This window comes from Thunnus thynnus, chromosome 22 (genome assembly GCF_963924715.1).
Source record: "Thunnus thynnus chromosome 22, fThuThy2.1, whole genome shotgun sequence".
Taxonomy (NCBI): Eukaryota; Metazoa; Chordata; class Actinopteri; order Scombriformes; family Scombridae; genus Thunnus; species Thunnus thynnus.
In genome coordinates, this window is record NC_089538.1 from 22228359 (window position 1) to 22254159 (window position 25801).

The window sequence follows — 25801 nt, forward strand, 5'->3', positions numbered from 1 at the left end:
AGGAGTCATCAACACATGAGGTCAAAGTTCAGTCATCACAGGTGTGAGAAGATAAGTCAGGTTTCATTCATGCATCACAACAAGTCTTCATGTTCATCAGCTTTATCACATATGACTGACCAAAGGACTTCCATTCAGGTTATCCTGCAGACTACAGTTTCTTCTTCTGTGAAAACATTTCAACTTAAAAAGCCTTTCTCAGGTGTCTGTGTGCAGTGATGTAATTGTAGATGGCAACAAGGAGATTTCTGGGTGTTGTTTAAGTTTCTGGAGAAGGTGTGCAGCAGATGTTGAGAGAAGCTTTTAGGCTCTCTCAAGCACCTGAAAAATAGAGAATTTATAGCAGAGTGGGAAATGGGTGGAATTTTATTTAGTCAGTGGAGATTTTAGTTTAAATCCAGTAGATGGCGGTAATGCGACATTTTAGATGCCAACCGCCATTAAAAACCAATAATAAGAACTTATATGAAGATGGTCATATCTCTGCGGCAACTTTTTGCATCGTTTGGGCTTTTTACTGATGAAAAGTTCGGATATATTTTATTAAACTGATATAGACAGTGTACTGAGTTCAGCTCATGTTGCGGTCACAGCGGGGCTTTGATTGGCTGCTTTTTGTCACGTGTGGCGCCAACGCCTTCTTTTTTTCTGACGGAGTCATATGAGGACACGACCTGAAGCACCGACGCTGCACTGCTCTTTATACGTTCTTGTCATTATTTTTCACGCTTATAAAATGCGAATTGGTCGTATTGCAACAGCATCATTTGTAAAGTTGTTTGCTCTCCTGAGAGACGGACACAGACTGGACAACAGACAGTGTGGAAGAAGTTTGGGTGGAGTTCGTCTTGTTCCAGCTGCAAGACTGAGTGGGAGAGGTCTGTCTTTTTACTTTTGTTTTCTTCTGTTAATATAATGGTTACCGGTATAACCGGTAGATGTATTATCAGATTATAAAGTCTTATTATACATAAATGATAACGGCCCACACTAAATGTGACGTGTTTGCAGGAAATACATTATGTGTCTGTTTCTTAAAGCAGTGGCTCTCAAAGTGGGGTCCTGGGACCCCCAGGGGACCTTGAGGGGGTTCCAGGGGACCCTCAGCAAAAAGAGGAATAATATATTTTCACTATAATTACATCCTTAAGTAACGCAATGACAGAATGTATGACTATTTTGATCATGGGTGTCATACACTTTCTGTAATAAAACGAGTAAAAGCCAAAAGTCCTATCAGATGGGGGTCCGGGGTCTAATTTGTGTCAGTTCAAGGGTCTTTGACGTGAATAAGTTTGAGAAGCACTGACTTAGAGGACATGTTTGAGATTGTGCGATGAGACTGTAAAGTTCCTTTTGGCTTTATGGCGCATTTTGCAGTCTGTAGCTCGTGTTGTCATGTTTACATGAAGAGACGACAGAGGCTGGAAAAGATTTATGAAAAACCTGTGAAGAACAGGATGTACACAGCCTGTACTACTACTACTAATACTACTAATTCTACTACTGCTATTACTACTACTACTCAGAGGTGGAAAGTAACTAAGTACTTAAGTACTGTACTTAAGTACAATTTTGAGGTACTTGTACTTTACTTGAGTATTTCCATGTGATGCTACTTTATACTTCCACTCCACTACATTTCAGAAGGAAATATTGTACTTTCTACTCCACTACATTTATTTGACAGCTTTAGTTACTTTTCAGATGAAGATTTGACACAATGGAGAATATAACAACCTTTTAAAATACAACACATTGTTAAAGATGAAACCAGTGGTTTCCAACTTTTTTGGCTTTTGACGTCTTACAAAAGCAGTGTGTAGTCGGGGTCACATTTCACATGTCTGTGAGTTGTTAACAGCTCCACCAAATAGTGATTTTTCCCTCTAAACTTCTCACATGCTTTCATTTCAATAAATGTTCAAATGATCCAATATTTCACCAAAAATCAAAGATTAGAGAAAAAGTCTAAAAACTGAGAACAGAAACACTGGACTAAACTAGCTAACTGTATATAAAGTAGTGTAAACTAGCTCCACCTCCAGTAGCTACAACAGTAACATGCTGCTCTAACACTGATGCTTCACTATTAATAATCTAATGATGTCATATATAATAATATATCAGTCAGAGGGACCAAACCACTACTTTTACTGCAATACTTTAACTACATCAAGCTCATAATACTTATGTGCTTTTACTTAAATAGGATTTTTTTTTCATGGAGGACTTTTACTTGTAATGGAGTATTTTACATTGTTGTATTTGTATTGAAGTAAAGCATCTGAATACTTCTTCCACCACATTTAGACGTTATATGGCCATTGTTTGAATGTCCCATCAAGGTTATATACATTAAGGTTCAGAAATAGTCCCAAGATGAAAGTTATGCCGACGTCCAAACGTCAGAAAATGATGAAAAAAGCAGATCACTGTTTTCAAAGGCCCAAGGTGCAACCTTAAATGTCTTGTTTTGTCGCCTTCAACAGTTCATAATCCAAAGATATTCAGTTCAGTGTCATAAAGGACTAAAGAAACCAGAAAAAAATCACATTCAATCAGCTGAAACAAGAGAATTTTTGTATTTTTTCTTACAAAATAATTCAAAACGAGCAATCAATATAAAAATAGTTGGCAATTAGGCCTAATTTTTTGCCTGTTGACTGATCGATTTACCCACCAATTTGCAGCATTTTTTTTTTATTATGCGGCTTTATACATCCTGTATGTCTAAATTAACAATTTAATATGCTAAACTTTTTGAAATGGTCCAGCTCTTATATATGTTTTAACAATCTGTCACTCTCAAGATAATCCTGATAATGAAATATATAAAACCAAACACACCAAGTGTCTTAGTTAATACAAGACATGAAGTCACTTTTACACAAACACACTGAGTCAATACTGACATAGTATATTACAGGTGTAGCCCTTCCCGGACTTCTCAATTAACCAGAATGTGAGAAACAGCAGCCAAAAGAAGCAAATAAGACAGAGTTTTTATTCAGTATTCAGCTCTGAGTAGTGTGTGTAAAAATACATCAGGCTTAAACTTCTGAAAACTGATTCATAATGAAAGTGAAACTATAAAAACAAAAAGCTGCCAACATTTTCTCATCTGTTGCAGCATGATACAAAAGCTTTTGTATGTCTCTAAAATAGAAAATAAACAAAGTCCTGAGATGATTATTATAAAAACCCTAAACTGCAGCCAATAATGCAGGTTGTAGATGTATAGTTTACACAATATTGATAATGCAGTAGTATTTTTAATGTTCCTGTTATATTCAAATTGACTAACATCTTTTATCCTTTGGGTCAATTTGACCCCAGCAATTTAAACCTCTATAAAATGGTTCTAATTAGAATTTCACTTAAGTTTATGCGTGAGGTACCTTATATTTCTACCCAAATAACCCTTTAAATAAAATATAACCCCCTGTTTTGGTGTTTTAATGGCTTTATATTATTTCTGAGAACAGATTTTTGTTATTTATAACATTTAGAAAGAAAAAACATTTCTGTTATCAAGCATAGTAACATGTATTATGTTTGTGGTCAGTTTGACTCCAGGAAAAACGAACACAATTCAAACAAAAGAAAACCTGGAATGTCTTTAGAGACAGGGTGGCTGGAAATATTGCCTTCCAGTGTCAGCATTCCAAAGGCTTGTCGTTGCTTCCCCATTAGACTAGTACACTGCTGCCAAAATGAGTAACCCAATGTAGGCTTGTAGGTGGGTCACATCCAAGTCTTTCCAGCTGTCCCCATCCACACACCTCCCCTAAGTTTGCCATCTCAAGTATATCCTTTTCTATTGATGGTATCATGAAGAGCTCAAATGCTGATTTCATCTCTTGGACATGGCTGACAGTGTATCTGGTGGGACCTGGAACCATTTTGATGACATTAACAACACTAATGCTACATTCAGACTGCAGGCAAAAGTGGCCCAAATCTGATTTTTTGCTCATATGTGACTTAGATCTGTTTTTTTATCAACAGTGTAAACAGCACAAATCAAATGGGAACTGATATTTTCAATTCTGATTTGGGCCACTTTCATATGTGACTCTAAATCAAATACAGGTCTGATTTTTTTGCAATGCGACATCAGTCTGAACAATTATCTCGGAATTCATGCTACTTTTACGTCACTGTAGATCGACATGTAGGAGTCACTCAGTGAATACAAACATGGGAGACAGCTGCAATGGAGGTAGTCAATAAAGGGACAGTGAGGTGTTAGAGCTCATGAAGCCACAGATATACTCCCGAGCGAACACGTACATGTTCAGCTATGGACACCACGGATGCATAGTAGCTCTGTTTGTACTACTTTCTGGAGTCGGCTTGGAGGACGTGTTCCACACATGTGCAGTAGATCTGCGTCTACAGGAAGACAGTGTAATGGCCACGTCGGCTGTCCATGCGGTCACAACAAATTGGAGGTACACGGATGTCCACACAGAACCTACGCATACACCCTCTGGTGACGAACTGTGCGTCACACAGACCCTAACAGACCCTCATGTAGTCGTGCATGCGGGAAGTATAATTTTAGCTTAAGTATTTGAGGTGACATTTCTGTACAAGCAAACCTTGAGGGGTCGTACTGTAACCACATCCACACACCTCCGTACAGAAGTAGTAGCCATTGCTCCACAAAAAGCCATAATTAGAAATTTGTCTCTCTTCCTTCTCATCCTCATCCTCGTTATCATCTGGTCACAAATTCGCTGGCTTCCACTGCAAACCAACTTATAAATGAAAACCGTAAACACTGACTTCAGTGGTCTCCATGTTTACTTACATATGACAGCGTGCTGCATGTGACGTTGTAGTTATTGATCTTTGCCGCATGTGGGTCAGTAAAGGACCATGACCTGTTCACACTGGAATCTCATATTGGCCACATTTTAAAAAATGATTGAACAGCCAAACAAAACGTTCAAGTGGGGAGAAGGACCATAACAACCTTCTATTTTTGGAAGCTAACATGTCTGCTGGTGGTTGAGAGACAACAGGAGGTTCAACACTAAGGGTCTCATTGTCATCAGGCCTCATAATCAGAATCATCCTCAATCCTCCATCTCAGACACATTCTCCTCTATGTCACTTTCACTGTCAAAGAGCCGTAACAAAACCTCATTGGCAGAAAACTTTTGCTTAAAGGTCATTTTCATTTGAGAGAGAGAGAGCATAAAGGAAGAGCACATAGAGCACCAAGAGAAATGGTTTAGATGACTGCTCTTCCCCAGTGTTGTGTGAACTATCAAAGTTCTCGCAGGAACCATATTTCCCTGCCCCAGCGGTGCGGGAAATATCAAAGTTCTTGTGGGAATTATGTTTTCCCCTCCCCCATGTCATGTGAACTATCTGTGGTTCTCGCACTACTACAGGTGTGGTAATGTTGGGTTAGGGCCCTAAAGCAGAGGGAAGTTCTTTGAAGATTATAAAATTGCATGTTATAGTGACCTCAGTATCATCCAAAACATCCAAAACAATTATGTGGAAATTATATTTCTTATAAGTTTTATACAGCTGAAACAGCCTGAGGTCAAACTGACTGTAAAGAACACAGATGTGCACAAAATGTGTACAGATAATGATATTGAAAACATATCATCATCATGTTAATTTTATGTTTACCCAGTTGTCTCCATTAAGTTAGGAAAAGTCAAACATGAAGCAAAAAAAAATGATGTCAATCATTTATTTAGAGACGTTAAACATTGAACGGAGTCAAACTGACCCCAAAGATAATAGGAGGGTTAAAACCTGTCTGAAGACCCATCTCTTTTGAAGACATGACTGGTCTTTACTATTCATTCATTCTCTGTGCAATGCTGCTGCGCTTTTATGATTTTGTCCAAATTAATTTTATTCTACACTCTTATCAATTTATTTTGATCCTCATACATGTATTTTTATTTGATTGTAATTCTCAGTCTCTGTAAAGCACTTAGGTCTTTTGGGTTTTTGTTGTTTTTAAATGTGCTCTATAAATAAATTGACTGGACTTGATAATGTATTCAATACTTTTTTTGTCTGGTTTTACACTTTAGGGTGGCCAAATGACAAATGTCTGGGCAGCTGGCCTCTTACTGATGATGACACTCTGTCCTGCAGTGGGTGAGTAGCTGTTGACTTCAGAAATCATGGGGGATTATTTAGTATTAATGTTATGTTAAAATCAAAAACTGTGAATCCATTTAAGCTTTAGTTTTTCTTTAAATTAAGTTGCTGATGTGTCAAATTTGGCCACACGGTGTCACCACACCCACATTTACTCACATAAAGAGTTTCACAGACTTTTACAACAGCTTGATCTATGATCTACGGTCTACATTTTTGCTGTGGTTGTCTTCTTATTCTGTGTCTGTGTTGACCTTTGACCCCTGCAGGTCAGACTCCATTCACTCTCGGTGTAACTCGGGACGTCCAGCTGGCAGAAGAGCACAGTAACATCACACTGAAATGGCTCTTTCCTGTCAAGAACAACAAGTCTGCTCTCTCACTGAGTATAAACATTTTGTATCTGAAATCAGACAGTACAGTTTTCTTTTATGACAGTAAGAATGAAGCTGATGTGTATCAAGATGAGCTCTACAGGGGACGAGTGTGGTGTGATCCAGAGCTCGCCAGGACAGGACGGATTGAATGTCTCTTTACTGATCTGAGGCTCAATGACACGGGCACCTACCTCTGTGAAGTTTCCGTAGACGGAGATTATAGCAACAAATCATGTGACCTCAATGTTACAGGTAAGTTGACATCATAGCGATGGCTCCTTTTGTTAATGTATTGTTAACAGCAATTTGCACTTCCCAGAGTGAGAAATTTCTTCATATCAGATTGAGCTCTACAAATGATCTTGAAGTTGTTATTCAGAGAAAATGTTTCCAGTACACTAATGCAGTGACAAGGATTTAAATCTGGATTGATTAATTTTTTTATCATTTGGGGACAGAAAAATTTATGATTATTAACTCTCTTTTTAACTTTGTCCCAACCAATTCACCAAAAAACATCTGACTCTTTAGCTGCTAAAGATTTTCAGAGACTGAGCCAAACATTGAAATAGTGGGCCATAAAACAGAAACTTAGAGCTAAAATGGGCTAAAAAAGCTCCGTACAGCTGCACAGTTGGTGATAATCCTCTGTGTGCTCACACAAAAATAGTGATTCATGTTTATGAGTCATTAAGACTGGGTCATGTGACAAAATCCTGCTGATGGTTTCACACTATTCCACTTACGTGGGTGACTGTGATAAGCAACAAAGGCAATGAAGAAGACTGCAAACTAGTGAACATGGACGTAAACAATGCAGGATTTAAAATTCTTTACAAGTAGTAAGTACAAGTAGGAACTTGTTTTGTGCTCCTATTAACAGGATATAAAATATCTGCTTTTTACTGAAAAGCAGAATTTTTGGATAGTGCATAGGTATGTCATGGGAGAACAGACACTTCTGCTCACCCTGTCCTTCAGACAAATGACTTGTATTTGTTTAATCTCTTTGCAGCAGCCAGCTATTTGCCTGTAAATGGGACATCACAGGCAGCGTGCAGGGGAAGGATTGGGCTCTATGTAGGATTTGGTTTGTTTGGAGGAACAACAGCTGCCCTTTTAATTCATTACTTGACTTTGTAATATACCTTTTAACTATAAGCTGTCCTTTCTTCTGATGTGTATGGTCAGTTTTCTCACTACCAAGCTTATGGTAACATTATAACTGTAGTCCTTTACTGATCACTACTCCGTTTAGCTAATTGTGTAGTGAGGCTGCTATTATTATTACATGTAATCTTTTTGTTTTTCATTTGATGTCTTTTGGCTACCACAAAATTTTAGTGGTATTGTCTACCTTTAGAGGTAGGTTGGTTTCTTCATTTTAAGAATGGCCAATTTTCAGTATTTTTGTTATCAACAAATATTATGTGAAGAGCCAAACCAGCCATGAATTAATCAACTTATTGTGTTTGTATCTTATTTCTCTGTGCTATATACCTCCGTTGTTGTCCTAAACAAAAACACATCAATGAGCCATGGTACAGTAGTTGGTTTAGAAGTGGCTCCTAAGACTTATAACAGCGATCATGTTTTCAGTCTCAGGTGAGTAGTTCTGTGTAAGGTAGACACCACTGAGCATGTGCAGGAACGCGATTCCGTTTACAGACTTTCACTTGCTTGTTGTACTACATATCACAAGCTCTTGACTACGGTGACCAGATGCCCCAGATGTTCTATCCAACTCATCATTACTTAAGCCAATATAAAAACATAAATAATGCACTACGCATCAGCACTGATTTGTCTGTGTTTGTCACGAACTGGCTCAGAGTCAGTAACAAAGAAGGGAATCACACATGAATAAAGCCATTTGAAAATTAGATTTATTGTTAACTTAATATAAAATTGTAATAATGTTAGACAGTTAAATCAGTCATGAATGCAATGTATGGATGAGTGAAGTACGTGATGCATGCAGGCAAAGTAAAGCAAAGCAAAGCAAAACAAAACCAAAGTCTAACCCATCTGGCTGGTGGAGGCCTGGAAGGAAGAGAGAGAAAGAGGTTAACAGGAAGACACCTAAATAGGCTGGAGGCCTAAACTACCCAGGTGCAGGTAGTTCCCTGACGTCCTCTCCAACCCCGCCCACAGGCTCCTGAGCCAAGAAGCCAAAGCAACCTCTTAAGCAAAAGGCAAAGGGGACATCACAGTGTCAAAAGATCAGTTGTTGTCAATAGTGTTGTTGTCAAGGCTGTTGCTAGCCTGTGACACTTGCGGCTCTTTCTGACCGAACCTGTCAGTATGCTAACGGTTAGCTGTCATTTCAAGGAGAGAGTTGGTCTTAGCTAAAGAGCTCTTGGAGGCTTACTCCTTCCTTCATAAAGTACCCAGCAATGAAAATGTTACGTTCTGCACACACAGCAAGAGTACATTTTCGGTCGTGCAGAGTGGAAACGCCGATATAAAAGATCATAAGCGGCCAAACATAAGTGGTGGGTTTCCTGATAGCTAAGAGCTCCAGAAAAGAAACTCAAACTAAGATGAAAGACTGCAAAAAGTTAAGTACCCACTAATCTTCTTAAAGGCTCTTTCTCAGTTTTTGATATTAACAAATTATTTATTAATGTTTTGATGTTTTAATCTTTGTAAACCCCCGACCAGCTCGTGGCATAGCGTTGTGGAGATGTAAGTTAAAGTTATTTTTATGTTATAGTCTATAAAGTTATTTATAGGCCACAAAGAGATTTGTACCTTGTTTTGTTTAAAAATTTAAAAAATGCTGGCAGAATGTGTCACAGTAGGCTGTTTAAAATATGAATTAAGTATATATGAATAAATACAAGAAGAAGGCATGCAGAAAGTAGAGACATTACAAATTAACACCTATTTTCGTAAATATAGATAAGTAAGAGTCCATAAAAATATTTGGCACCAACTTTGGCACCAAGAGTTAATTTTTTTGAAATACCAAAAATGTATGCTATGTATGCATTCTGTTTATCTTCCCACTTCCAAGCAGACATTGTGTATCTGCTTGCAACACATGGCTCTCATCAATGCAGACAATTGGCAGATAGTCTGTGAGAAAAAGGGAGAGATGGAGATATTATGAAATACCATTTGAAAATAGTTTGATCCACGCCCAACTCTTTACGCATAAAATTTTGTCAGGACCCATTGGGTTCACGTCAGGATGCTGAACTCTGTTTGTTAGTACCTTCAGAACCATGAACACACACAGTTCCCACTGAAATTATGCCCAAAAATGGCCTTGTTAGTCTATGACTGTTTTAAGGTCTGTTAAAGTCTGGTTAAAAAGCTCAGTGGAACTGAGCTTATCTCACTTTGTCTTTCAGTTTCTTCCATTAGGAAGTAATGAAATGTATTACGATCGAACTTGAACAACATTCAAAGTTACATAGCATCTTTTAAAAGCATACATTTGTATATATAGAACAGTGACAAAATGTGAAAATTAATCAGTGTTTTTACACATTTTTAATCTAATTCTTATTTTTTGTAAGATTTTCTCAGAAGACATCTGTGAAAATGTACTGATATTTTTGTTTACACTTGTTTACTGAAACTGTTTACATGCCCTGGAGAACTTGATAAGACTATATAAGCTCCAATTAAGGTGTTTCTCTTACCTAGAACAGTTGTTGACTGTCTTTTTAAAAATGTATTTTTTTTTATTCTTCTATGTTTTGCAATGCTATTTATAAATTTGAAAAATAAAATGAAATGTATTTATTCATATATACTTAAAATGTTGTCACTGGTCATTTATTTAATTTGAATGAATTATTCACAAATGATTTTGATTTCTCATTTATACTGTTTAAATTTCTTCCTAGTTTATGTAAATTAAGTAAAAAGCTGTTTCCTCACTGTATGACTGTCACATACTATATAGTCTGTGTGTGCTTGTTCCAACATAAACCTGCTGGTAGTGAAATACTGAATATATAAAAGAAGCCTAGATGCCATGTCTTATAGCTGCTGTACATTGAATAGAAATATTAAGTGAATTGTACACCATTATATGCAAGAACCTCAATATTTACCCTAATATGTTTGCTCTCTTTAGAAACTCTGGCATCTCCTCTAGAAATTACAATCAAGTTGTCTTGGTATGAAAAATGTACAACACACTGTTTTAAAAACAGACAGCGGAGCAGAGTTTGAGAAGTTAATTGGCACTTAGTTTATGTTCTGTCCACTCGGAGCCCTGTAGGATCAACATGTAGAAGACCTGAGTTCATGATGTTTATTTCACCTCAACAAGTACAAATTCTACCAGGCAGCATTTGAAAAAAACACAACACAGTTTGTGTAGCAAAAGATAATGCATGTAAAGCACTGATCAGGACCAGACTTGCGGATCAATCTTAACACAGATTGACCCAAAAGATTCAGTTTTCATGATCCTGAACCAAAGTATAAAACCACACAACCACGACGTCTCAGTGAAGTGAGATGTGTGATGAGTGTTTGCTCTCTGCAGTATAAATAAGTCACTAGACACAGTGATTCACCACCAGATTTAACAGCATTTATATAGTGGACAATATAAATGGCAGCCGAAATCTTTATCACTTTCTAAAAGTGATAAAGATTGAGTTTACTTTTGTAGCACTTTTCTGCATGATGAATGATGAAAACAGGAAAGTTATAAAACAGCAATTTAATCCAGATTGTAAACATCAACTGATTAACTGCTGTATTATTACAAAATGTACAAAAGTTACAGCTGCAGATGCAAACTGTATTTATGACCAAAATAAAAACTCATAATGAACATTAATTACAGGGCTAAGTGCCTGGATGATATGATAAAATTAAAAGTCCAAGTGAAAAACTTGTTGTCATTATGACTTTTTACCACCAAGTAAAGGTAAACTTGGAGCTATGTCATGCATCACTAAAAAAAGAAAATCTATAAAACAATAAGTTTGGTCCAAAGGTTTACCTAAATACGCCATAAATGACAACTGTTTATTTATTTCTGTTGCACATTTCCTCAAAAAAACAATATTCATTCATTCAGTTTCATAAAACATAATTTCATAAAACATAACTGACAACTAATTAAAAACAAAATATGAAAACACATGGCACATTTAAACTTTTATACACAAAGTCACTTCACAAAAGTATGATTCAAAATGATATTAATGAATATGACTTACAGCATTGAAAGTATATCTGAAAAAACTTGCTCAACCATGTTATTTAATAGAATAGAAAACATTTTTAAAGTAACTTTGGCTTTTTAGTTGTGCAGTATTTTGTTGCAGCTGCATCATAGACATACAGCAGACTGATTTTTGATAGCATGTAGTTTGAGAAACAGTTCTTAAACAGTTTGTTTTCTACAATTAAGACTGCAATTGCTGAAGACTCCCGCAAAAAACACAACAAAATGCTTCAGCTAGTTTTATTTTTACAGCCTTTTTGGTTGAGATATATACACTGGCCAGTGACAAATAATGCCAGCTAGCTTACTTCCAAGCAAACTGGAAGTAAAAGAGATCTTAATGGATTTTAAAAGACACTGTAGCTGCCTCTGCGTTGATCTGGGTGTCATCAGTGAAGGAGCTAAGAAGAGGAGGAGGAGGTGGAGAAGGAGAAAGGAGAGAAAGGGAGGACAGAGGAGGGGAGTTCAGGAGAGGTGAGAAGCTGGTCACACCACGCCGGCTCATCCAGGTTTATTTCAACAAACGGGTCACTGGAGCACACCGCTAACGAAAGAAGAAGAGAAGTATAATATGAGACTTTAGATTTATATTTTCCAAAAACATTTATCCAAAAATACTTGATGAAATACACTAGTTTCCTGTCTTGACTCTCTTTCTGGCAGTTAAAAGATGACATTCATATCACCTGACTTTTTGGCTTAACGTTAGCTTAACACAAAGACAAGAAGCGGGTAGGAAAAAGCTAGCCTAGCTTCATCAAAGGTGCTAACAGCTGCAAAAGTGTTATATTTACAAGTGTGTTTTACCTGAAAAAATGAAAATTAAAAGGGAAATTGTTGGTTAACAAGAACTTTAATTGTATTATTTATTGACTACACTGCAAAAAAGGAAATTTAAGAAAGTTATGATAGCTTATCTTAGGATGAGAGGATATTCTTAGGATTACTTCTTCTTATCAAAAACAAATGATCTTGTGTTGTCAAACACCATATGCACTATAGGTGGGTATTAGACTTGATTCAAAATTCAAGTATTATGAGAAAACAAGATTGCTTTGCTTATTTAAAAAATCAGACCACAACTGAAGTGTTTGAAGATATTCATTCCTGAACTGAGCCATATTAAAAGGTAGCACTGGTAGCCTACTGGGTAAGACACCACAAGTCATAAACTTATAAGCTGAGGTGATTTTAAAGACAAATAATCGTATTAAATAGTTTCAAGCTATCTTTAACTTGAATTTCTGACAGTTCCTTTCTTATATGAGACACTAGTTTAAGGTTAGATCGTGTTTGATAGTGGTTAGATTATTATGCTATGTACTATGTTTCAAAATAACAGTCATTGCATACTTTTCTTGCTAAAAAAAAATACAAAATGTAAATAAGACAGTTTTGGATATATTTCAAGTCATCTTTTCAAACTCTTGTGTTGAGAGTGTAGCAATTTCCTCCTTTTTTCAATGGTTGGGTTAAGCTAGGCTAAACACTCAGACAGCAAACAAGTGCATTTCTCAAAATGTGAAGAATATCTTCGGAGCCTGGTAGGTGTCACAAGAAAAAAATTATAAATTGTGAGCACACTGATTGACTATGTCATTCCAGAAACTGAATTAATAATTTGTGCAATCTGACATGAAGAGAAACAGCAGTAACTGAAATTACAAGTGGCTACTTAGTTAGGGAAGCAAGTGTTGTTTTGGTATTGAAGTGCTGAATTCATTCTTTCATATTTATATCATATTTGTCCATGTCCCCTCTAACACTGTTTTTATACAGTTGTGATGAGATGTTGTTTCAGCATTACTGGCCAGTTTTGGCTGCTAGTTAGCTGCACAGATATCACAATAAATAAACAGGAAGTTGTCAGGATATGGACATGTAATGTAAATAAGTCCCTTAGGTTTAAAGGACAGATTTGACAATTTATCTGAAGCTTATATGACGCTTCAGCAGTCTGAGTTAGTCATATCAAGTGGATATCTGCCACATTTACAGTCTTTTTAGCATCAAATTCCCTCTTCTTCGTGTTTCCTCGAACAGTGTTTCTCTGTTCGCTGTGGTGGAAGTATAGTAACAAAAACGCTGAAGCTTCATATTAGCTTCATATCATCCTTTAAATACATTTTTGCAGAAGAAGGCTTGTAGATTTTGGCCCCCATCACTTACAAGTGCATTATGAAGGGATCTTCTAATGGTCTAATGGAGGACTGATTATGTCAAAATAACCTATACGAGGATATGTTATCTTTGACATTCCTTATTCATATGTTAAAATGTTTCCACTGTTCTGTTTGTGCACAAATTATTAATTCAAGAACACAAATTATTCATTTAAGAGCACAAGTTTTTTTTTTGACATCACACCTGCTGGGCTCCATTGTATTGTGTATATCTACACACACTGTCTCACATGGGTTGTTGTTGTTTTCGTTCTGCTGCTCCTCCCCGCTCCCATTGAAGAATATGTCGGTATTCATCAACTGGTCAGACATGATGTCAGCTGGGGGGCTGTTGATACCGATGGACAAAGTCTCGAAACCGTTTGTATCTGTCTGGTCCTGCGGAGCTGTAGTGAGTGACAGGGGAGACCGAACAGAAGAGAGGGAAAGGTAAGACAAGGTGTAATGTTTTTTTTCTGTATGTGAAAAGATGACTGAAAACATAAACATTTTGTGTATGTTTGGGTCATGTTGCATTCAAGTTAAATTAAATGAATGTTAAAGTGATTTGAGTTTTTTTCCCAAAACTTAATCTTTCTATTTTCAACCTGAGGAACCTTTTTCCATTTTTGTCATCTTGGCCACAGCTCTTACCCCACTTTTTACTAGCCTACAGTCATGAACTTACAGAGATTGTGGTACTGAACATCTTTGTGAAAAGCTTTGTGAAATTTTTAAACAGTAATTGAAGAAATTGACAACCAGTTAACCAAAAATCTGCAGCAAAAAGGAAATAGATGGCAAAACAAAGGAAAAACACAGAGTCTTGTATGTGTAGTCTTTTCCTCACTTTCTCTAGATTGTAGATTTTGAGGTCATGGTGGGAAAACCATGAACACCCAAACTACTTCTGTACCTCCAGAACATTTCAGTTCCTCCGGTGGTAAATTTGGCCCAGTTGCTCCTAGTTTTTTAGTTTTTTTCTTGAGAAGAAATACAATTTTGGTGGTGTTTCAATGGACTAGAAGGCATTACACATGTCAATAACTACTGGTTAATACAACTGGCCTAATTTATGAACCCATCTCATTTATGATGGATTAAAGATCTGCTTTTGGCTTATTTCAAAGCTATATAAAAAAATGTAAAATTTCACCTTTCCTTCAACACATGGTTTTTAATGCTATTGATTTCAGAACATAGACTGTATATAAAGATGGACGTAGCGAAGTGTGAGCCATTGGTTTGCATTGGAGCCGGTTTATGAGCATCTTTTCCATTTGGAGCCAGCGGCAATCAACGTTCACATGGCAGACATTAAAGCTAATATAAGCCTTCAAATCTTATTAGTGGAGAAATAATTTCCAAAATGCCCACCAGCACACTTATTAGAGGGCCTGAATTTAGCGATTGAGTCCATAATGACTCGTTATCGAGCCAATTGGAGCCAGGGATTTTTTGGAGGCAGCACCCATCGTTGGCGTTGCACTTTAAGATACTCCTGAATTGGCTTCAGCCTCAAGCTTTGGTAGTTGCAATTTTTTCAGACTGTTAAATTCTGGACATTTGATTTTGTACCGTTCTCTCCACTAGAGTCCTTCTCCTCCGACTGTGGAGTTGTGCCATTGGCTAATGTAGGGGGGGGAGTGTAATCGTTGTTCACCCGGTCTTCAGGGGCTGTTTGATCTATATTGCAACACACACAAACCACATTATACATGTCAGGATATTCTTATACATAGTCATGTTAATTAAAATGTAACCACAGACGCACACACACAAACACACCCAGGTCGTCCAGGTAGACTGGTTCAAAGGTGCCTGTGGGTTCGTTGCAATGGCTGGCAGGACTCGGACGCTGGAGGTCAAATGAATACGTCTGGACAAACAAACAGGCAAGTTGGTAATGACAAGAATGCAACATAAGAGCATCAGTTAGCTCCCTTAACTACAAAATGTTAATATCTCCTTGTATTTTAGAGTAATGTGGTAAAGTGAGTCGGTATAAAAGATGTTGAAGATGAAAGGGAAATTCCTCCTTTATCTTTCTTACCCTGGAGACTCTCCGGAGTAAGTAGAGGATGACACACAGAATAATGATCACCAGGATGATCAACACCAGGATCACGTAACCTAGAGACAGAGACGGAGAGAGGTGTTTCAATTGTATCAGCAGTGACAGCAGCATATGGGGGCCCATTTGTGCCATTGCATAATCAATTGATTAACTGACAAATGAATAATCAATTTATGAATTATCAAGGAAGTATAGATTTATAGAGAAGTATAGATAAATAAAATAAAAAATAATATAAACAAAAATCCATTTATACTTGCATGTATACTATGGAAGTATGGAGTCTGCATTGTAAAACTGTAACACCACTTCCATAAAAAGTGACATCATGAAATAAAAAGCGTCATTGGGGGAAAATGCTGTCATGAGATTAAAAATTCAATAATGAACTCAAATAAAACCTAAAAACTGCAAATCAGAAAGATGAAATAACTTTCAATCATAATGAGTTTACGTTTAATAATTTCATAAATTATTTCACAATTCATTGGTTACACCCCACTAGTGCTCTTATTTAAACCAAGGGAACGCTGCCACATCCATTTTAGCTATTTATTTATATTTTTATCTGCATAGTGTACTATTGCACTTTTACAAATATTGTTATAACTTGTTATATTGACGTGGTGATTTTTATTCTCAATCGAAATGAAACTTCATCCTACTGTATACTTTTGCTATGTAGAGTTGGGACAACAACAAACTTGAACTTGATTCACTTAACTTATTCATATTTTAAATAATAAATAAAGTGTTATTTATTAATTTAATATTAAACAGGGGCTTGATATAGAAGGGCATTGCATTTACCAGAGAATAAAAGAGGTGGAGACACATTCATATCCTGTAATTCTGATCTTGTATCTCAAAATTTAAAAATCTGTATCATAATTATAAGGATTGGAAGTCATACTGTAATTACAAGAGAACATCTTTAATAATAATACTTTTCATTTATGGAGTGTTTTTTGAGATACTCAAAGATTTTCTTTGGTGAATTCTAGTGCTTCCATAGAACTTATGTATTATATTTTCATAAAAAGTGTGTATTACACCTTAAAAAACTATCATATAAAATTAATAATGAAAAATGCACAACAGAGTAGAGTTTGAACATGCTGGTGTTTCAGGATAAATTGCATAAATAATAGTACATCATCTTACCCCAGGACGAACTATCCTTGCCTGCTGTTGTTTCTAAAAGGCACAGACAGGTTGTTAGTATTCAGCACTGTGAGGTTCATTAATGCAATATAATCACCTTCGCCCCCTAGTGGAGAACAGAAGTAAAACACAAACTTAAGGTGTCCAATATCACTGTCTAAACTTTCAAACCCTCTTCAGGTAAATTCCTGGGATTAAAATAGAGCAGACCTTGAAAATTGATAGATATTATTAACTAGTCAGTGTGAAGATTGTCCTGGTGACCTAGGTGTGAAGACTCAAACCACAATATAACCACAATGTCCTTTGTAGCATGTCATACCCCTCCCTCTCTCTCTCCCCACGTTTCTTTTTTAAATACAAAACCAAAAGAGCAATTATGCAAAATTTTAAAGCTAGACATTCAAACAACAAAAACTCTCATCCTACTGCTGAGAATAAACAATAATCTTATTTCTGTTCTCTCTTTTTAAAATATAAATATAGACATATACATACACACATACACACACTTTTTTCATGACCTCACACTACAATTTCTTAGTCCATGTCTGTTATGTCATATATTCCAGTGGTTCTCAAAGTGGAGCCAACCCCAAGGGGTCCTTGAGGGGTTACTAGGGGGTCCCCAGCAGAAAGAGGAATACTTTATTTTCACTTTAATTCCATCCATAAGTAACACAAAGACAGTGTTTATGACTATTTTGGTCATGGGTTTCATACATCTTCTGTAATAAAATATGTTAAAGCAAAAATCTGATCAGATGGGGGTCCATGTTCTAATTTGTGTCAGTTAAGGGGTCCTTGATGTGAAAAAGTTTGTGAACCATATTACCATATATTACTTCATAAATGTCTTTTGTTTTCTTCTTTGTAATAGCAATGTCTTACATGATGTTTTAATTAATAAATCTGACCAGTTTTTTTTTTTAAATCATTTGGACTTGAGACCCATACATAGTATATTTGCCTGTATTTGATTCAGTCCAGATACTGTAGAGAAATCACACAATAAACTTAACTGGGGGCACTCTTCCCCAAACCCTCTTCCATATAATTCAATATTTTTCTATTAATTTCTTTCCTGTCTGTGTTTCCTGTCTATATCTACACTGTTGCTATCCAACAAAGGCAAAAACTGCTTTCCAAAGGTCTTCATGATCATATCTTTCTGGTAGAGTTCTGTTAACAGACAGGAAACAAAGAAAGAGAGGGGATATGACATCCACCAAAGGTCCTCGTCTTCACCACTAGGCCATCAGTACATCGTGAGACCTCTTTTAACCATTTAAAGCTTGTTTTAAATTCCAGAAAGACATCATTTATGCACGAAGCTTTGTGGTTTTCTCAATGGAAAAGTGCAACATTAGAAATACTTTGTTAGATAGCAGATATCTAGCCCACAAGACTCACATTCACCATCTTACTAAAACATCTAAAATGTGATTATTTTACTAAACAGAGCTTGTTTCTCCTTTCAAAACAGAAAAAATATTATAGATTACTCTATACTATCTACACTAGATTACAGAGAGGTCTGAGACTAACTAAAAGGCCAAAATAATCTGAAAAAATAGTCAGTTCGATATAAATTGAATTACCAAAGGTCACAGGTCACCAAAGTATCAGCTACAGGGAAAAATTCAACCTGATGACTTCTTAGTGTTTATTTTATGTTTTCGAAACACATTTCTAATGATTGATTGCTTCACTTTTAATCAGAATAATAATCTTTTACCATTTTAAAATATTTTCTAAATGTGTGCTTATACTGTGTGTGTTTACGCGACCAGCTGTTATCTGTGTCTTAACATTTGTGTGTTTGTCTGTGTGCGTGTGTATGTGTGTGTGTTTGTGTGGTAGCCAGCTAACAGTTACAGAGAATATGAGCATGTGCTAGTTGTGGTTTGACACACAGGAAGACAAACTGAGGCTTAGCATACGAATATGTCTGCTGCATCTACACCACTGAGATACTTCACCTGATGAGGAGCTGGTTGTCGCCGTAGCCACGCTGCCATTGCTAGCATCGCCCTCGTTCTCTGGCTTTTTACCCGAGGTTGTTGTTGCCTGTAACGTTGTGCTGGATTCATTGACTGGAGTGTTGTTCCCACCTCCAGTGTTGTTTTGTGCCTGTAAAAGACGTCAGAGGGAGATCACAGCTTGTGTTTTAAAGCCTCACATCATTTAGTTAAAGTTTCTTAATCTGCAGAGTCTCAATCAAACTGAATGAATTTTAAGGCCTCTGATTGGCTGACAGCACCAACTTCTGATTCAAATGACTTATTAACATATTTATATACGGTTGTGTTGTTGGATATCTATGTTAAACATGGTCAAAGTTCCAAGACTTGAGGTTTGTTTCATGGTTTGTTAACGTAGCCTGCGCAGTCTATAGATACCTGTTGGGACGCAACTTCCAGAAGCTAACCAATCAGAACAGGGTGGGCTTATCGGAAGGCGGGCCTTAAAGAGACAGGAGCTAAAACGGCCTGTTTCAGACAGAGGCTGAGCTCAGGGGCTGCATAAAGGGCCAGTATAAGATAAGTAAGGAGTTTTTGCTGCAAATCAAGCAAAGATATTCCACTAGAGCCCCAGAATATAAATATAGACCTAGAAATGTGCATGATGCATCCCCTTTTAACTTATTGAGCAGACTTTAATTAACATTCCTGTAAAATCAGCTTTAAATATGTCTCTCTTAGACGGTGGATCCTGTATTTAAGCTGTAAAGAGGACGTTTCTTTCTCATGTGAAGTTGTTGTTAATAAATAAATAGAAATAAAGGTGGTGAGTTGTATGTCAGCCGGCTTTTTAATCCTCTGGTGTGAGCTGAGAACAAACACTGCCTCGAGGATGGGAAAACAATCTAAAATATACGTTATGCTTCAGAAAAAAGGCTACTTGTCGTTCATGGCTTACAAAATGTAAAGCGTTTCTAGTATGGGATTTTCAATGATGTGAAAAAACAACAGGTACTGATATTTTAATTCCTAAACATTAATTTTCAATCCTGTCATTGTTTTGTTGCACTTGATAGAGAAAGAAAAACTCTTTGTGAGCGTGTTGTGAAGATGCTGCAGGAACAGAGGCTGTTACCGGAGTTGTTCCATTCAAGGTTTCGCTGTTCTGAGAGGAAGAGGAAGACATGTTGTTGGTGGCATCTGTAGTTTCACCCGGCAGAATCGTGTTGGTAGTAGTCATAGAGGTATCTGTTTCAGACATGGAGGAGACACACAGAATCAGTCGGGGATTTCTGAACACTTCACAGTCTCCATCTCCCTTCAAGCAACACTAAAACAAGACAGACACAGGATGTGGTGGGCACCGTCACCATGGCTGCGACACCAGGAAGTAACACAGAATAGATGCCGATACCTGACATGACATGACATCACACAACGTACTGCACAAAACATGACACAATGCAGCATTACAGACCACATGAGACAATATAAGATGTCCACCAGGGCTAGGACGGGACAGTTCAGGACAAGTTGGACAACATCTAAATTGCCGTGATAAAAAACCCTGTTAAACATGCAGTTGCGCCACAGCTAAGGCTGAGTTTGCTGGTTGTCACAGTAACGCATCCTTCAACTGACCTTATGTTAAAGGCAGAATCACGTGTAAAACCACTTTTGTAGTTTATTTACCTAAATGTCAGTGCGATTTATTTTATGTCGGTAAAACAAAACATAGTCTTAAAAACTCCAGTTTGTGAACATTAATATTCCACTATGAGTCATAATGAGAGTTCTCCTGTAGCCAGACATTAATCATAATGTTAATGACCTTCACTTTATGGGCATTGATGGAGGAAATCAAGAAAAAAGTTGCAACAAAGAGAATGTTTTTGGATTTATTATCTGGGTACTTTCATGCAATAATTTAAGTGGAGTGTTGTCCTACTACTGATTTCTGACTTGGAGGATTCAGCACCCATCTATACATACTGGGGTTGAGCACGTTGCTATATTATCTACGTCATAGAAACGCAAAAATACAAGTGCTCCAAGAAATGCTGATAGCTGAGCCAAAACAAATACAAACTGACTGTACAGTGGAAGCTACAGGGATCACAGATTTATAGATTTACTGTGAGGACAGGTTTTGATTATAATTGTTGGACTGTCATTCAGTCAGGATGCTGTTACCATTCATCATATCTATGCGAGCTGGCTTTCTCATCCCTGCTATGAAAAAGACCTTTAAGTTGCAATTTCTTCTATCTCACCCTGCATCTAGAGACTAAGGTGCCATCAACTATAAAGGGTTGCCCTGGTTTAAACTAAGGTAAAGCTCCCAATTCCTACCACATAAGGACTGTACACATTTTATAGTAATCTGTATAGTGTACTGTTTCTTGCAGTCAGTACTTACTTAACTGCTTTATACTAACAGGAAATGATGGAAATGCAATACCTGCACCATGCAAAGAAAATCAAACTGTGACTTTAGAAAGTTACTGCAGGCAAAATGTTTTTCCAAAAACATTTTGGTTGTTTTTTGTTTTCTGACTTTGACCTGTGAGCAGTGGCAGCACTTTGAGGTAAAATAATAGATATCAACAGCAAAAATATATTTTTTTTGTATGCATGCTGACTGTTTTGAGTATACTTATTTTTGTGACTTTGTAACTTCAAAACCTGCTTAGAATTAGTGTGTAGTATTGATTTATAGGCTTAAGAGTCTACAGCCATGCTAGAAGATCTGTGAGGCTTATGCACAGTGGTACTTTGAGCTAAATGGTAACATCAGCAATATTAACATACTAAGAAAGTACAGCGGAGGCTGATGGGGATGTTTTGCAGACATTTGGTCATAAACCACAGTACTGGGTATAATGAAATATCAACACAAGTTAACAAAACAATTCATCCACTGGGAACCATGAACATCTGTACCAAATTTCATGACAATCCGTCCAATAGTTGATGAAATATTTCAGTCAAAAGTGACATGACATCACACAGCTCAATAAAACATTTTTTCAGTGTACCTGAATTATGGTCATAGTCAGTGCTGTTTTGTTGGGAAACAGTTGTATCCTGTCCTCTGGAAATAGGCAATACTGCTAGAACTGAGACAGAGAGAGAGAGATAGAATGATTAAACAACAATATTAAGCAAACAAAATTGAGGTCCAAGCAATCAGTGTGCAAAACATTTGCAGACCTTTCTTGTCAAAGCGCTGTCAAAGTCCAAAACTCTACAGTGATTTCTGCTTCCTGCTCACAGCTCTGTAGAATGATCCCCTTAAAACCTTTTTATTACATTTAGAAAAAATGTTTTCATCGGATACACAGTTATCAACAGTTTTGTTGTGAAATTGCTAACCATACTACAGTGGTGACAGAAGTATTCAGATTCTTTACTTAAAGGTCCAGTGTGTAGAATTTAGCAGCATCTAGTGGTGAGGTTGCAGATTGCAACCAACTGAATACCGCCACCCACTCCCCTCCCCTTCCAAGCATGTAGGAGAAGAAAGGCCCTCTCTAGAACCAGTGTTTGGTTTGTCCATTCTGGGCTATTCTAGAAACATGGTGGTGCAAAATGGCGGGCGCCGTGGAAGAGGATCCCTATGTAGACATAAAGGGCTCATTTTAATTAAAACATACTTATGACTATGTATTCCATTTCTGGCAAGTCCAGATAAATCTGAGGGGTCGTGAGATGATTAATGGGAGAGGAAAGAAGAAAAAAGTGCTGATACACAAATCTGTTTTTCTCTAATCTTTGATTTTTGCTGAAATATTAGATCATTTGAACATTTATTGAAATGAAAGCATGTGAAAAGTTTAGAGGGAAAAACCACTATTTGGTGGAGCTGTTAACAACTCATAGACATCTGAAATGTGACCCCGACTACACACTGCTTTTTGTAAGATGTCAAAAGCCAAAAAGGATGGAAACCACTGGTTTCATCTTTAACAATGTGTTGTATTTTAAAAGCTTGTTATATTATCCATTGTGTCAAATCTTCATCTGAAAATTAACTAAAGCTGTTAAATAAATGTAGTGGAGTAGAAAGTACAATATTTCCCTCTGAAATGTAGTGGAGTGGAAGTATAAAGTAGCATCACATGGAAATACTCAAGTTAAGTACAAGTACCTCAAAACTGTACTTAAGTACAGTACTTGAGTAAATGAAGTTAGTTACTTCCCATCACTGTCAGGGTGTACTAATGAGAATGATAGAGGTTTAAGTTGTCCAGCTGCAATTAAACTACCGTAACAAAAGTGAGGGAGATGTCAATCAAACACAATATAAACACCCACACAGTCCTGGAAGGAGTTCTATTTATATAACATAGATGCAAACACCTACAAAAATTAGAATATATATTAATTAAACAGATTTTGGCTCATGTAAGCTAAAGGAATGTATATATATCAACCAAGACAACACAACAGACTTCTGAATATATTCTCAAATGTAGTTAGCAGGCCTTCTTGTTGACTGCTGAGGTCTAATAAGGTTTTATGTCGCTTAACTGCTGCTGCAACAAGTCTTCAAATGTGTGAAAAAACAATAGCTGGTGTGAAAATGTGAGCAGAGAAAAGGAGGGCAGAAGTCTGGTCAAACATCATACCATGTATGAGCATATTTATTATATATTACCACACTTATTCCATCTTATCTGACCTCTAACCTTTGACATTTGTGCTGTTGTTTGCCTGTAAAGTTGGTGTGAACTAAAACTCATCTGTCTTCCTCCATAATTTGATTAATTTCTTATTTTGATATATTCTACTTACATATGAACATATTATACATCATATGTTATATTTAATCATATATACAGTATATCAGCAAGATATAAAATATCAATATATTTAATACACTGTCTCATATTTTCTATGACTTAACAACCCAGATGTGATGATTGCTGGATGACCCCATTCAGTAAAGAATATATACTGCATTTGTAGACATTTTCAGTTTCAAAATGAACTGAAAAACAACTGATAAATCAGGCAATACCTGCATTACTTTGCCCATTAAATGAGGCTGTACTAATGATCTGGTGGAAGAAGTATTCAGACCCTTTACTTAAGAAAATGTACCAGTACTACTTTATAAAAATACTCCACTACAAGTAGAAGTCCTGCATTTAAAATCCTGATACAGTAAAAGTGCATAAGTATTATCAGCTTGATGTAGTTAAAGTATTACAGTGGTGGTTCTCCTCTCTTGCTTTCTGCATATGACAGATGCTCCTGAGTCCTTGAATGACCCCTAAAAATCATTCAAGTACATGCAAGTGAAATTACTTGAATGACTTATAAAACAACATGCAAAACTAAATCAAGGCCTTAGAAGTTTTGGTGAATAAGTGAATTGCTGTGGAGGCAGCACAAAAGATTTAACCACTGTATCTTGAATCGACACATTTAGGAGGGAAACCACGAGGCCTCTGTAGCCTCTGAGTCGACTAGGTTTCAAAACCATCTGAAATGAGTGTTGCGAGCTGTGAATTCGAAGTGTGAGTGAGCGCGGGAGCCTTGATCTGCTTCCAAATTTACTGTTCCTTTTTCTGCTCTTTTTACTCACTGAGAATCTTACTCACCTCAAAGTCACTTTAGAAAACAACGAAATGAAAAACTAAGTTAGAAATCAGAGATGAAAGCAGGTTTGCAGTTGATCTGAACTCACCGAGGAAGCAGAGGCAACTCCACAACTTCTTCATGGTGACAAATTAATAAACTCTCTCTCTCTCTCTCTCTCTCTTGCTCAGATTTAGTTTCTTAAAGGTGGTGGATGACCATCAGCGAGATCATTGATTTTGTTCCTTTTTCTACGACTCTCTTCCTCTTGTTCTGTTTTCACTTCTTCTCTTTGAGCTTTCCGCTTCGTGTTTGTGCTCTCTTCCTCCCTCTGCATACACTCTCTCTCTCGGTTTCTCTTAACCTCTCTCTCTCTCTCTCTCTCTCTCTCTCTCTCTCTCTCTCTCTCTATCTCTCTCTTGTTGTACTTTGTCTCTCTTCTCGTCTATATATACAGTTCTGTGCAAAGGTTTTAGGCACTAAAGTAAAATGAGGATCCTTTCAAAAGAGCCATGAATGGTTTCTATTTATCAGTTGACTTCATACAAATTTCAGTAAACAGAAGAAACCTAAATGAAACCAATATTTGCTGTGAGCAGCTTTGCCTTTTAAGCAGCAGCAGTTCTCCTCGGCTCACCTGCACACAGTTTTTCAGGTACTTGGGGGGTAGGTTGTTCCTGCATCTTAGAGAAGTTGCCACAGTTCTTCATGTTAATCCCAGACTGACTCCATGATGTTGAGATAAGAGCTCTGTGGAGGCCAAACCATCTGTTGCAGGACTCCTTGTTCTTCTTGTTGGTGAGGATAGTTCTTCATGGCTTTATGTTTTTGGTCATTGTCATACTGCAGAATACATTTCGGACCGATCAGATGCCTCCCTGTTGGTATTGCATAGTGGATAAGAATCTAAACATTTAAAGTGCCTAAAATTTATCACATAGTCCCAGTCAAAAGTTGTAGAACACCACAGTTTTATTTAAATTTAAGCAGTCCAGTTAATAACCTTAAATGGTACAAAGGTGAGCAGTAAACAAGGCCTTTTTCAGGGATCAAATATGCAATCAAATCCTGGGACATGAGTCCCTACTTTAGTTGATGACTTCCAAACCCTCCTGTATAAAAGC

General features: G+C 36.9%; 1 protein-coding gene and 1 long non-coding RNA gene across 3 annotated transcripts; one reads left to right on the forward strand and one right to left on the reverse strand.

The window, feature by feature from the left end:
• The first annotated feature begins 653 nt into the window (after window positions 1-653).
• Window positions 654-9280, forward strand: LOC137174310 (uncharacterized). Its single transcript, XR_010925337.1, has 4 exons — window positions 654-878; window positions 6075-6141; window positions 6414-6773; window positions 7537-9280. It is a non-coding gene; the product is annotated as an uncharacterized lncRNA (long non-coding RNA).
• Window positions 9281-10780: 1500 nt separating this feature from the next.
• On the reverse strand, window positions 10781-25017 carry LOC137175263 (uncharacterized). Of its 2 annotated transcripts, none has more exons than XM_067581022.1 (10): window positions 24787-25017; window positions 22130-22210; window positions 20227-20339; window positions 19110-19260; window positions 17128-17160; window positions 15940-16019; window positions 15675-15765; window positions 15465-15572; window positions 14092-14293; window positions 10781-12268 (listed from the first exon to the last, which is right to left on the reverse strand). In XM_067581022.1, exons 1-10 carry the CDS (start codon window positions 24818-24820, stop codon window positions 12253-12255), a joined length of 909 nt encoding a protein of 302 aa, XP_067437123.1. In that variant the 5' UTR covers window positions 24821-25017; the 3' UTR covers window positions 10781-12252. The 2 variants fall into 2 exon arrangements, with proteins under 2 accessions (XP_067437123.1, XP_067437122.1); XM_067581021.1 differs by having other exon boundaries at window positions 14138-14293; window positions 24787-25016.
• Window positions 25018-25801: the final 784 nt, after the last annotated feature.